The following is a 13050-nucleotide window of genomic DNA, read 5'->3' on the forward strand; positions in this document are numbered from 1 at the left end:
AAATTAAACAAATATGTGTAGAATTACAGCTTCAGATATTCCACATGAGAATTGTATGGGGCAAGAGGGTTCAGCAGGGAATCTGGCCTAGTCAGGGGATGGAGCAAGTCCTCTCCTGGGGCTGGGTCCTGAAGAATGAGGTTAAGGGGCAGCGTGGGTGTTCTGAGCAGAACAGTGTGGGTCAAGGTCCGGTGGCAAGACAGAGCACAGACTGGATGGTGAGGCTCGAGGGGCAAGTTGGGTGAACAGAAGCTCTTCATCTCTGGCAGGCTGCTCACCCTCACGGTTCCTTCAAGTTGGCTTCATCCAGGTGAGGAAACTGAAGCCCAGCAAGGTTTGGTGAAGAGTTTAGCATGTCTTCACCACAGGGTTAAGTACCTTGTGCAGATTGAAGACTCTTAAGAAGACATGTAAGACCCATGTCAAAGGCCCATGTATCTCTTCAGAATCACTTTAGAGCAGCTTCTCAGGGCACTACTGACATTTCATATGCAACAGTTCTTTGTGATGGAGGACATGTAGCTTCCCTGGCCGATGCACTAACTACCGTGCGCATCCTCTCACGCCCCCAGGCCAGGAAACCCCAGAGAGGATCAGTGCTGTGGACCAAAGACTGAGACCTCTGCCATGTTTCATGTTCTTCACCAAACTCCGCCTTTTGGGCCACAGTCTCTTCATATAAGGGAATAGAACACAGCCATGAACTTACTCCTGCCCTCCCCACCTCCCCCCCAACCCTCTCTAGAGTTCTGTTCTCAGTGACCAGCACCTCTGTCCCTCAGATACACTAATCAAAAGCTTGGTTTTCATCAATGCCTTCCCCTACCCCCTCACCTGTCACCCTCAGCTCAGTCTCCATTCAGTTCTGTTATTTTTCCTCCTGAATCTCTCCAGTCCGGTCGCTCCTCCATTTCCATGTCCCCTGGTGGTTCCTCACTGCTGAAAAAACAGCTGCTTCCCAAGTAGTCTCCATTTCCATTCTCAGCCTCCTCAGGCCTTCTCAGAGCAACCCAATAATCCTTGTAAGAGTGGAAGTCAGATCAGGTCACTTCCCTGCCCTGTTGCTCTTGGGATAAAGAGTTTAACAAGGCTTGCGAGGTTCCAGGTGACCAGGTCCCCAGTCACTCCTGCTTGCTTTGTACACATTCCTCTTATCTTTGAGCAAACTATTCCCTCTGTCTATATACCAACTTGTTTGTTCCTTTATTGATTTATAAGCTTCTGGAGAGCAAGGGTTGTGCCTGAATTATATCATATCACTTAAATCTGTGCCTGACATCTAAAAAAGGTTTGATAAATATGAGATGAATGAAGGTGATCAGTGACCCTCGTCAGTAAGCTTTAGATCGCAAAGGGAGAGATCCCGTTTCCCTTTGGAGGTCAGGATCACCTTTGTGGGTTTTGAACTGGCCTGGAAAACTTGGATAGGCCTCCACGGGAGCAGGGAGAGAGTGGAGTTTTAGTTGTGGCAGGCAGAGTGCAAGCATAAACTTGGAAACCAGACTGAGCCCGGGAGCTCGGCAAGGGGAAGGGTGCAGCCAAAGTAGAAGGTGGAGGGCGGGGAGTTCTCAGCTAAGAGGTCTTTGGGCCTCTGCCTTGGGGAGAGAAATTGAGTGTCCCTGGGGCCGGGTACACGGGGTTGTATGGCAGGCAGAACTTGAGTTTTCTCCTGAAATAGAACGGGAGGTGGGCCTAGCAGAAGTGTGGAGTGAGAAACAGTACCAAGGACAGCATTCAGGGTTTTGCTGCAGGGTTGCCTGAGGCCTAATTTTCTCCATCTGGTTTGAGCCATTAACTTGGCTCAGCCATAGAAGGGCCTGTGTTTTCAGAGCTCGTGGCCACTCTCACCTTCACTCTTCCCTTTTCCCCCCAAGTGCATTGTGAGCGTGGCTGGCGGGGCCACTCGGGCTGCTCTGACCATGCACCAGGCCCGGAGAAACAACATGGCAGATGTGTCGGCCAAGGATAGCAGCCAGGTGAGCAGCAGAATTGGGGGGATGGTGTGAGGGAGAGGTGTGGGGGCGTGCCACAGGCTTGCTCACAATTTGGGAGCATGGACAGAAACACCAGGCTGCTCCTGGGGGTAGGGATGAGAGACACGCAGAAAGAGGTGCAGTGCTCCCTGCCCTGACTTTCAGGTTAGGTAATCAGGTGTAAGGGCACGGGCTCTGGTGGCAGTAAGTCCAAGCTGATTATCTTAGCCTTTGCCCACTGCCCATGTGGCCAAGAATGAGCCCTAGCCCTAGCCCTACCCTCTCTAGGCCAAAGCCCCACTCTGGGAGGTGAATATTCTAATCATCTGAGGCCCCACATGTTAAAGTACTTGGCAAGTCAAAAAGTGCTCAGCATGTGAGGTGGCTGGGGTCACTGACTGGCCAGAGGCATCTACGCAGCAGTTGAGCAGGCCTTCTGGCCCAGCCACTCACCTGACCATGGGAGCTTGGAGTAGGGCTGTCGTCACCCCTACACGCTGAACCCTGCAGGTATTGGGTCCCCCAAAACCCCTCTGCTAAGTGCTTATGTGCATTGCATCATTTTAACTCTCACACCAACCCTGTGTTTGTTAAACATTAACCATGTATTTCATTTGTATGACCTCATTACATTCCTGTAGTGGCCTTGTCAGGAGGGACTCATTGTCATTCTACCAATAACGTAGTAAGGTGTAGAGCGATTCAGTTTTTCAGGGTCCCCTTGGACACGTCCCTTTTCTCAGGAACTAGTTAGACTAGCTCTTCTCCATTATCTCTCCTGAAGGTTGTTAGAGAAGAAGAAATAAGGACAACCCAAGCCTTGATTGTTAGGATCTCCCCGCATTGTGCCTGCTATCGCTCATCTACTCTTTCCAACCCCTCAACCCTCCCCCACCCTCAAGCTGTATTTTCCAAGGCTCCAGGGCTTCCTCAATCCACAGAGGCAATAACACATCACAGGGGCAATCTAGGACATGTTCAACCCTGCAGCAGTCCCTTGCTTTCTGCTGATGTTGCCTTGTTACCACTTATTGTGGCTGTTGGATGTGACTCTTCCCACCTAGGGAAGAGGCGGTACCTCTGCTCCTGAGCTCCCAAGGTTTCTGGTCCCCAGTGTACTGTCACACCCACAGCCTTTATTTCCACAGCTCACCCCCTTATCCAGATGGCTGGGTAAGAAAAGGTCTCCAGCTGAAGCCCTCCTCTGTGCCAGGACCAACTCTCCTGGAGACCCCAGTAGTCAGGGGTACCAGTCCAGATTCCTCCTCCCTCATAGTAAGTTGGGGGCAGGCGGCCTGTGGTCCTTTCTCCTAGGGTGAGCTCAGTCAGGCCATCTTAGGCCATCAGAGGGATTTGATAAGATTGATTCTCAAGGGAAGAGCTTTAAATCTTGTGCCTTTTTTCCTTGGTCATTCCTTGACCCCTTTGTAAAAGTATCTGTTGATAATTGCATACCCAAGAGACTACGGGGAATTCAGCCTTTTTTAACCACAATAAGAAATACTTCCCCATTCTCTGGACATTTCCTTGGCTAAGCATAGGATACTCAGGAGACTCTTGAGAGACAAAGAAAATGTTTAAGGGGCATTGTATCTGCCTGAGGGGAGAAGCAGCTGGTGGTATCTTTTAAGTGACAGGACACTCACTAAAAATATTAAAAATTTACTACGCACCCTCATCCATGTAGGGAGACCTGGGTGGTTCTGGGGCAGGGAGGAATGTTGTGAAAGGCATTCAAGGCTATTCAGTCTGGCCTGGAGGGGAGCCCTCCAACTCCCAAATCCTCTGCCATTTTCCAGGAGACACTGGTAAACCTGGCAGGGCTCCTGGTCAGCCTCTTGATGCTTCCCCTCGTGTCCAATTGCCCTAGGTAAGCCGAGAGCAAGCATGGGACGGAGGTGCCCCGCTGGGCCTCTTCCCCTGCTGACCACTTTGCTCTCTCATTCCAGCTTCAGCCTCGGTTGTTTCTTCCTCCTCACTGCCCTCCACATTTATGCCAACTACCGGGCAGTCCAAGCCCTTGTCATAGAGACCTTGAATGAAAGTCGGCTCTGGCTGGTCCTGAAGCACTTCCTTCAGAGTGGAGAGGTACTTGACCCTACTTCAGCCAACCAGATGGAGCCACTGTGGACAGGTGACCCAATCCCTTGGTCTCAAGTCCTGTGTCTCTCGGTCTGTCCCCATACCTGGGACTCCTGACTCCAGCTTCCCACAGGTTTCTGGCCATCTCTGTCTCTGTCCTTGGGTGTCCCCCTACATCGTTTGATCTCCAGGTAAGTAGCCTGGTGTCTCCCACTCATCACTACTAGCCCCCCACTTCCCACATGTGTGCCTTATTCCATTTACACAGTGGCCTTCCTTGACCAGGCCCACCTCTGCTCTGGGTTCTTTATTTCCACTGACCAGACATGGGGTCAGCACATATGCTTGAGTGCAGCTGGGTGTGTAACATAGAGTAGATATAAAGGATATATTTGTTGGATGAAGGAAGAATGGGTGGATGGAGTAAATGGATGACTAAATATAGAAAGAAGGGAAGGTGGCTGTGGGGTGCATGGGTAATGGCTTAAGGGATAGATGGGAAGTGGGTGAAGGACAGATGAAGTATGGACAGTTGTAGTTAGCAGGTGGCTGTTCACTCCTGCCTTTGCTTTCTCTTCCCCCACCGCACTCTCTTTCCTTCAGTGTGTTTGAGCTGCAGCAACTGGTTGAGGGACACAAAGAACCTTACCTTCTTCACTGGGACCAGTCGCAAAGTAAGTATGCCATATTTTCCCAGCCTTAGGCTCGCCCACCTGGGGTCAGCCTCTGGTTCCTCCAGCTTCAGGGCCACAAGCTCTGGAGAGTTTGGAGTCCACCTGGTGTCCTGGAGGGAGCTCTAGACTGAGACTCGATGCATTTGAATTAGAGGTGCATGCACCATGAAGTTCACCTTATCCCCTATAAAATGGAGTTAACAATACCTGCCTTATTACCTGCAGTATTTTTATGAGGATCAAATAAGGTGATTATGTAAAAGCTCATAGTATATTGCAATGCACTTACTCAGATTAGGTTATGACCTTTAGTTTTCTCAGGGGGACCACTTTTCTCTTCCATCCAGAGTCACTTCTTGAGGAAAAAAGTACTAGAATCTATTGGTCTGCTGGTTGTGTTGTTAAAAGGTGCTTATTCTCAACTAGCCATTACAAACATGCAAAATAAACCCACCTCAGTGAGCTGCTGTGAAATTGTATTTGGAAATTGGTTATTTTGGTTTGGCCAGAGCACTGGGGAGCAACCAGTGGGAAAGGCAAGGGTGAGAGAGGGCCTTCCAGGTCAGGCGACGGCCTCTAGGGGCAGACAGGGATGAAGCAGGATGATGGGGTCAGGAGTGTTTGGGGAGTGGCCCTCCCTGGTACCAATCTGTCTCTGGGTCTCCAGACCAGGTACAGGTCGTTCTGAGCCCAATGGCAGGCCCTGAGACTGTCCTAAGGGCTGCCACACATGGACTGGTTCTTGGAGCCCTGCGGGAAGATGGGCCCCTCCCAAGAGAGCTGGAAGAACTGAGGAATCGAGTACGGACAGGTAAGAGCTTCACAGTCTAGGCTGTTGATAACTCCAAGTGGGGTGGAGAGAGGATGTTTGGCTTGGGGACCCAAGAGCTCCTGGTTCTGCACCCCCATCCAGGTCCTAAGAAGGAGAGCTGGGCCATCGTCAGGGAGACCCATGAAGTATTGGACAAGCTATTCCCAAAGTTCTTGAAAGGTAACACCCTTCAGGCTCCTTGGCCTCTGAGGCTGTCAGTGTTGTTTCTGTAATAAATCCCAGTTGGCATTGAAGAACTGGGAGTGAGGGGAGTCTTACAAATGCGGGTGCTAATCTTTTATTTAGTATCTATTCCATTCCATCTTTTCACCATGTGTTAGCTCAATGAATTCTTGCTGTGACCAGATGAAGTTTTAGCCTAATTTTATGCCAGAGATCACCCAGCAGAGGCAAGAGAAGCCTGAGCAGGGCATAAAGCCTCTACCCCGTCTGTGCCGCTCCTTACCCTTCTCTCTGGGGTCAGCCCAGACTCCTCCCCAGCAGTTCCTGTAGTACCAATACCCCCATGACCTCTCCCCAGGACTGCAGGACGTGGGCTGGAAGACTGAGAAGCACCAGCTAGAGGTGGATGAGTGGAGGGCCACATGGCTCTTGTCTCCAGAAAAGAAGGTCTTGTGAGCAGCCCAGATGGAGGGCCAAGAGCCTGAAGCAAGAACACTTGGACTACAGCAGGGCGGTGGGGAAAGGCAGCTTTATTTTTGTGTTGGGGAACTGTTGTGGCTGGTTGGCCAAGGCCTCACAGTACATAACTGCCAGTCAGATGGATTGGGCCCCAGACAGGGACAAGTTAGAGGGAAGGAGAACTATGGCCTTCCCCCTTCCCTCCTGCCCCTTCTTACCACTGCAGGCTCCCCACCTGCACTCATTGTGAGGCTGAGCTCTTCCCTGGCTGTGGCTCAAGAGGTCCCAACACAGTTGACCTCAGGCATAAAAGCCCCAGAGGAACATGGCCACAGCCATCATAAGCAGGGCATTGAAGTTGACCACACGAGCCCATCTTGGGTCCTCACTGATGTCCTCCAGCCGCCTGGTTGCTGCAGCCACCTCCTCCTCGGTAGGGGGTGGGGAACTACCTGACCCAGCCTGGCTCATTCCACAGAACCAGAGCAGGCACTGGCGAAACAGGCCTGGTGCTGGGGGTTGGGACTCTAGGAAAAATTGAAGCCCTACAGTTAGTTTGAGGGAACTTAGCTCCCTAGCCCCACCTCCTGGGGTAGTGCCTTACCCTCCATCTCGACTGCATGCTCGGGATGCCCATTCTGTACAGGGGGTGAGCCTGGACCTTCCACCTCATCAGCATCCAGGTCCTCCCGTTCCTCCTTGCTGTGCCGGAGACTGAAAACCAGACGGTGGAGCTGGAGAGAGGTGGGAGCAGAGACCAAGTGGGAGTTCTGTACCTTCAAGCCCAGACCCTGATGTCTCATCCACACTGGCACTTCCTAGCCTCCCTCTGTCCACCCTGTACACCTAGCCCAGGCTCAGCTCACTCAAACATGACCTATGGCTGCCCTTTGCCCTCAGGCTAAACCCAGGCTCCTCAGTGGGGCGTTTAAAGCTCTTGGCCCTGCTTAATCACCCCAGGTGTTCTGTCTGCACTTAAAATTGCAGTGCTTTAGGTTCCAGTCTTAACAGTCCTGCTAAAACAGTGTTTCTTCCTGTGGGTATTTGCTCGTATTTACTCCTGTCACCTTTCCCCCCACTTCTCCACCTGTGGAGTCCTGAGCCCATCTTTCAAGGCCTGGCTCTTCAGTGCAGCCCCTACCCCCACACCCAATCAGCCCTGAAGCAGAACAAGACCAAACCCTTTTGTGGGTTCTCTGTCCCTTTTAGCCACCAATCATATCCTGTGTTTTGAGTCCCAAAGGCCATGCCAAAAATGTTGGGGAGCTTTAATCACTTCCCTTACAATCTTCAAGCCACCTCCCCCAAACCACCTCAGATAAATGTCATGAAATAAAAACGTATTTTCTTTGCAAATGCAACTTCAAACGGGACTCCCAACATGCTCTCAGCAGTCCTTAACATTAGAAAATCAGGTCCTCTCCACTGAGTACCACTGGAAGTGGTACCACTCGCTTCCACTGGAAGCGAACTGGCAAACGGGTTGGAGAGGGCTGCACTGGCCCACGTGGTGCATGTTTGGTGCCTGTCCAGAGGCTGGCACTTACGTGCTTGCGTGGGATGGGTGCTGTGCACAGTGAGACCACAAGGGTGAGGAGGCCAGAGCAGAGGAAGAGCACAATGGCAAAGTAGAGGTAGTGCACCCTGCAGAGGAGTGCTGGGCACGCAGAGGGTTGAACGCAGCTGCCAGAGCCAAAGGAAAACTCCGGGATAAGGCGTGCCAGACCTATCAGCAGACCCCCAATCAGTCCCCAGAAGGCACCCTGTGGGATAAAGAACGTCAGCCTTTTCTGATGCCCAAGCCCTGCACCAAGCAAACACTGTATATGCATGCTCACTTTCTCATTGACGCGGGGCACGAAGAGCGCCAGCACGAACACCGCGGACACAGGTGGTGCCAGGTAGCTGGAGACTGCCTGAATATAGTCGAAGAGCTGCCCGCCCTGTGCCGCCTGCACCACAGGTAGCCAGGCCACCGACACTGCCACGATGAACACCACCCAGAGCCTGCGGTGAGCAGCCATCAAACTTCACCCAGGACACCATTCTCTCCTTAACCTTACCAGTGCTCCCTGTCCCCCTCCCGGGCTGAGTTTTGGGGGACGGGAGTGGGGGCTCCAGTCTCACCGTCCTACTAACAGCAGCTCGCGGTCCCCTGCGCGAGGCCGCAGGCGCGTGTAGATGTCCATGGTGAAAAGTGTGCTGCTGCTATTAAAGATTGAGGCCAGCGATGACATCAGTGCGGCCAGCATGACGGCCAGCATGAGTCCACGCAGACCTGTGGGCCAATGGGAGCGCAATGAGGGTGCAGGCTTGGCAATGGGTGATTCCTCCCGCTGGCAGTCTCCGAAGCAGCCTGCACCTGAGGGCAGGGGGCAACCTGGGTGTTCGCTCTCACCATTGGGCATGAGCTTCACGACGAGCCGCGGGTAGGCGATATTGGAGCAGCCCACCTCCGTGCCGCACACGCGCTTACACACCTCGGGCACCACGCATGCCACTTCGTCTGGGGGGAAGGGCACGACACAGCTAAGACAGGTCCCTGAAGTAGGGGCTGGGAATTCTAGTGGAGGCGAGGTGGGAGTCCTGGAAGGAGGTGGAACTGGATGACTAGATTTCCAAATTTCAAAACTGTAACGGATATTGGAAGCAGGCAGCCGGGTTCTTACACAAAAAAGGGTTGGATGGGGGTCGGCATTCTTGGTCCAGTCAGGGTGCATACGTTACCCGGATAAAGAATACGGCTGATCATGCCCGGCATGACCATGAGGAACATAGGCATCAGCTTCAAGTAGCCGCACAGGATGCAGCCCGCCTTGATGTGGGTCAGGTTCTTCCCCGCCAGGCAGCGCTGGACGATGACCTGTGACCAGGTGCGTTCAACTACCTGCGGCCAGTCCCGGATCCTCCTCCCCCTTAGACCTTGCCTCAACTTGCCGCTCTAATTCAGGCCCTGCCTGGCTCAGCGCTGCAGTAATTCTGCTCCATACACAGTCCCGGCCGGCTGGATCCGGCTTCCTCGGGTTTAGTCCCAACCTGGCAGGGTTCGCGCCCTCGCAGAGCTTGCCCTCGGCCCAGCTCCGCCAGATGGTTTCAGGCACCCATCTCAGCCCCGCCCACATTGGTTCTGGTTCTGCCCCGACTTTGCCCCACCCAAGCCCTGACCCCGCACCTGGTCGCTGCACCAGTACCAGCCTGAGACGATGGTAAGCCCCAGGAGCAGAGCGGGCCACGGTAGGTCCCCCGTGACAGCGTCCCGGAGCAGATGGTAGGAGTCAGGCCGAGGTCGGTAGCAGGAGCTGGAGATGTTGCCCACGGCCGGATCCTCGGACACCGTCAGCGACGTCATTGCCCCCAAGTACTTGTCGAAAAGCCCTGAATACCCGCCCACCTCGTGGAAGGCTGTGTGGGCAACACCGTCAGGGGACCTGGCGCCCCGCCAAGGCCCTCCCTAGAGCCCACACGCCTGAGACACGGGATTGTCCCAGCTCCCAGAGGGAGCGCCCTGCAACTCATGACCTCCGTGCCTCTCCCGTATTGGGACATACCGTAACCCATGAGGATGAAGGCCCCCCCGAGAATGACAAAGGTCTGCACGGTGTCCGTGTACATCAGCGCTGCCAAGCCTCCTGCAATGGGCATGGGTCAGTGGGGACAGCCCAGACAGGCTGCTCCTACTACAGACCCTGTCGTTGTTCTAATACGGAAAAGGTGCCTCTTCCGGGAGAACAAATTTCAAAATGATGGCCCGTTCTCCGGGCTCATGCACTCGGGAAACAGGAGACAGGTCTTGGTGAGCAGACAGTATGGTTGAGTGATGCTCTTATCACATCTCCCCAGCCTACTCCCTTCCCCAAGCCCCTGTCACGGCCACCTGTCACAGTGTAGACCATGGTGATGCCCAGGAGTGCGATGACGGAGGCATAGATGTTCCAGCCCAGAGCCTGTTGAATGAATACCGCCCCGGAGAACATATCCACCTTGGGGGAAGGAGCGAGCACACAAGTGAGGACCCAAAGGCCAGGGCAGGGACCCAGGTCCATCTGCCCAGACCACAATCCTATGTGACCACACCTCAAAGGTTCCCTCATTTTTCCATGGCCTGGCCTTTCCAGGTCCCACCCACTGTGGCCACGGCCCCAGAAATCCGTGCCTTCCAGGCGCTGCCTCCATCAGGATCTTACACGTATTTCTCCTTGGTCCCCCCACCCTCCACCCCAAGACCTTCTAAAGACCCTATCTCAGTGATCCCGCCCTTTCAGGGCCCAGTTCTGCCCGCCATGCGTGCGCACCGAAATCTTGGTGAAGATGTACAAAAAAAGCGAGAGCACGGACAGGTAGAGGCGAATACGATGGCCGCCGAAGCGCTTTCGCAGGTACTGCGGCATCGTAATGACACCCGCGGTCAGATACACTGGCGCGAAGAGCCAGCCGAGTAGCAGCACCACGAACAGCGCCTGTGAGCACAGTGCGACAACTGAGAGTGACTCCCTGAGATCCTGCAATGAGGGCGTGTCCTCCGTCCCCCGCCCTCCCCCCCCCGCCGCCCCCCCCCCCCGCGCCAAGAGTATGAGAGACCTCCTCTCCGTGAATATGCTGTTGTAAAGTCAAGTTCGCATCTGGGGCCCAGAGAACACAAATACGGATGATATCCCTGAGCTCTGGACATTAAGGAACATGGTCTTGACATCTTCTTGGGCCCTTATCTAGAACCCCCCTTGCCCTCCCAGGCCATGACCTCTGCCCGGTCCCTCCCAAGATGGTCCTTAACCCCTACCCCCAAGCGCATGGGCTCAGGCACAGACCCCTCAGCCTGACCCCAGCCTCTGCCAGAAAAGGGCTGCTTCCACTCTCCATTCAAGAAACCATCAAGGCTCAGCTCAGAGGCCTCCTCCTCCAGGAAGCCCTGAGTTCAAAGCCCTTATCTCTGCAGGTTTCCAAGGTGAGTCTCAGTCCCAGAGCTTTGTCTATCTCCCACTTCTGGAAGGGGCTTTAATTTGGCCACGATGTCTTCACTGGGCCACAACTTCAGAGAGCATAAGAACAAGCACTTCTTTATCTTCACCCCACTTCAGAGAGGAGTAAATCAAATCTTTCTTCAAAGAGGCTACAGGAGGTAGTGGCTGGTCCAGCCTTACACAGCAAGTCGGGAGCAGGACATATATCTATACTGAAAGTGGTCATTTCCTACATCCCTCTGCCTCCATGCTGGCCTTGTGACCCTCACTTGAAACCCAACCCCACCCCACAATCAGGAAGTTCCACCTCCAGTCTCACATTCCCTCTGTCTGGAGCCCACCTAGGTAGGACCCTTCCAAGAGTTCCCTCTGGGGATGGGGGAAGGGGGCCTCACTCACGTTCCACTCAAATCCAGCCACAGCCAAGCCACTTGCAGCACCAGTCCCCGCCAGGCCCACAAAGTGGCCACTGCCGATGTTGCTGGCAAAGAGAGAGGCCCCTACCTGGGTGACCAGAGGTATGAGTGAGCCAGGCTGCTTCTCTAGGCCCCCTTCCACTCCACAGCCAGCCTCTCTCACCGGCCACCACACCATGCTTCGTCCTGCCAGGAAGTAGCCGCCCACGGTGCCTCTGTTGGTTCTGTACATGGACTGGGAAACAGGAGTTGGGGAGACCTGGGTTCAGGGCATATCTTTGGACCTCATTAGCCTCCTCAACACATTCCTCAGCCTTGTTTCAGGCTGAAGATTAACCAGTGCTTGGCTCCCCTGGTGGTTCACACCCCACCCCTACAACCCCTTCCCAGGCACCCAGAGCCACCCTTGCCTTAATCTGGTGTCCAACTGCCCAAGCCTGGGTGTGGCTAGATTTGGCCTGGCTTTCCTCGGGGCCTTGGATCGGGCCTATGGGCTCCGGTCCAGACAGGGGAACAGAGGAATCACTTAAAATGCTGTTCCTGAGGAAAATACTAGCCCAATCCAAAAGTGGGAAGACAAAGAATGAGTATTGGCTAAGCCTCCCTGAGGCTATCAGAAGACCTACTTGTAGGGGTAGGGGACTGTGGAGAGACTTACTTTCCCCCTCTTTCACCCAGGCCCTGGTTTCTCCCTCAAATATCTAGGCATCCTGCTCCTACTGCCACCTGAGGTCTCCCTGAGACTTTCCCCCCATGCCCCAGAAACCTGGCCCCCAGCAGCACCCTTCAACTTCTCACCCACAAGCCGACACCAATGACCAGCAGGAAATAAGCAGCAATGACCAGGATGTCAGCAGGGTTGTCGATTAAGACCCTCTGCTCCCTGAGCCCGGGTGGCAAGCCTGCCTCTGCGTCTTCCTCCATTCTGTCTAACATCTGGCCCTCAAGAGACCAGCCCTTGGATTCTTCCAGGGGAAGGATTAATGGTTACCTCAGGTGCAATGAGCTGACAAATCATCCAGGCCTTGTCCCCCCCTCGGTGGCTTTGTTTAGCTGAATCAGGTCACATCAAGGCTGAAAGCTGGTCTTGGGGAGGTGGGCCCTTTCAAATTCAGGAACATCCCTTCCTAGGCCTTATCCTCTACCCTTTCTCCAGTGCCTCAGGCTCAAAATCACTTCACCCCTGAAAAATGCCTACTTTTCAGCCTTGACCTAGGGAACCTGGCTGAGCCAGCCCCCTGGTTCTGACTAACCCAGAGAGATCACTTTCAAGCCCTAATCTGACATTGTCGCACCCCTACTCCGAAACACTCCATAGCTGCCCATCTCAGTCAGGAGGAAGTAGAATCTCCTCAGCTAGATGTTCAAGTACTGCCATGCCCCAACTCCTGCCCACCCTTTCCCTTGCTCCCATACCAAATCTAGAGTTTCCTTCTATTTCCTTTTTCCTGCGCAGCCTGTATATTTTTATTCCCCCAAACTGTTGCATAAGTT

General features: G+C 53.9%; 2 protein-coding genes across 3 annotated transcripts in view; one reads left to right on the forward strand and one right to left on the reverse strand.

Annotated features, from left to right (window-relative positions):
- The window catches only part of RUSF1 (RUS family member 1), an 18741-nt gene extending 11198 nt beyond the window's left edge, over window positions 1–7543 (forward strand). For both annotated transcript variants that reach the window (XM_054582608.1, XM_054582609.1), the window contains 8 exons: window positions 1875–1976; window positions 3773–3843; window positions 3923–4107; window positions 4189–4246; window positions 4659–4729; window positions 5397–5540; window positions 5643–5720; window positions 6082–7543. In XM_054582608.1, coding sequence (XP_054438583.1) covers window positions 1875–1976; window positions 3773–3843; window positions 3923–4107; window positions 4189–4246; window positions 4659–4729; window positions 5397–5540; window positions 5643–5720; window positions 6082–6179 — 807 coding nt within the window. In that variant the 3' untranslated portion in view covers window positions 6180–7543. The remainder of the gene's footprint in view (window positions 1–1874; window positions 1977–3772; window positions 3844–3922; window positions 4108–4188; window positions 4247–4658; window positions 4730–5396; window positions 5541–5642; window positions 5721–6081) is intronic.
- Window positions 6455–12480, reverse strand: SLC5A2 (solute carrier family 5 member 2). Its single transcript, XM_054582607.1, has 14 exons — window positions 12355–12480; window positions 11720–11791; window positions 11540–11644; window positions 10475–10639; window positions 10057–10162; window positions 9731–9811; window positions 9355–9584; window positions 8910–9045; window positions 8581–8688; window positions 8310–8460; window positions 8021–8189; window positions 7730–7945; window positions 6787–6916; window positions 6455–6709 (listed from the first exon to the last, which is right to left on the reverse strand). Exons 1-14 carry the CDS (start codon window positions 12478–12480, stop codon window positions 6483–6485), a joined length of 2022 nt encoding a protein of 673 aa, XP_054438582.1. The 3' UTR covers window positions 6455–6482.
- Between the last annotated feature and the right edge of the window lie 570 nt (window positions 12481–13050).

Source organism: Pteronotus mesoamericanus, unplaced genomic scaffold (genome assembly GCF_021234165.1).
Source record: "Pteronotus mesoamericanus isolate MK-2021 breed Mesoamerican mustached bat unplaced genomic scaffold, CSHL_Meso_final contig_72, whole genome shotgun sequence".
Lineage (NCBI taxonomy): Eukaryota > Metazoa > Chordata > Mammalia > Chiroptera > Mormoopidae > Pteronotus > Pteronotus mesoamericanus.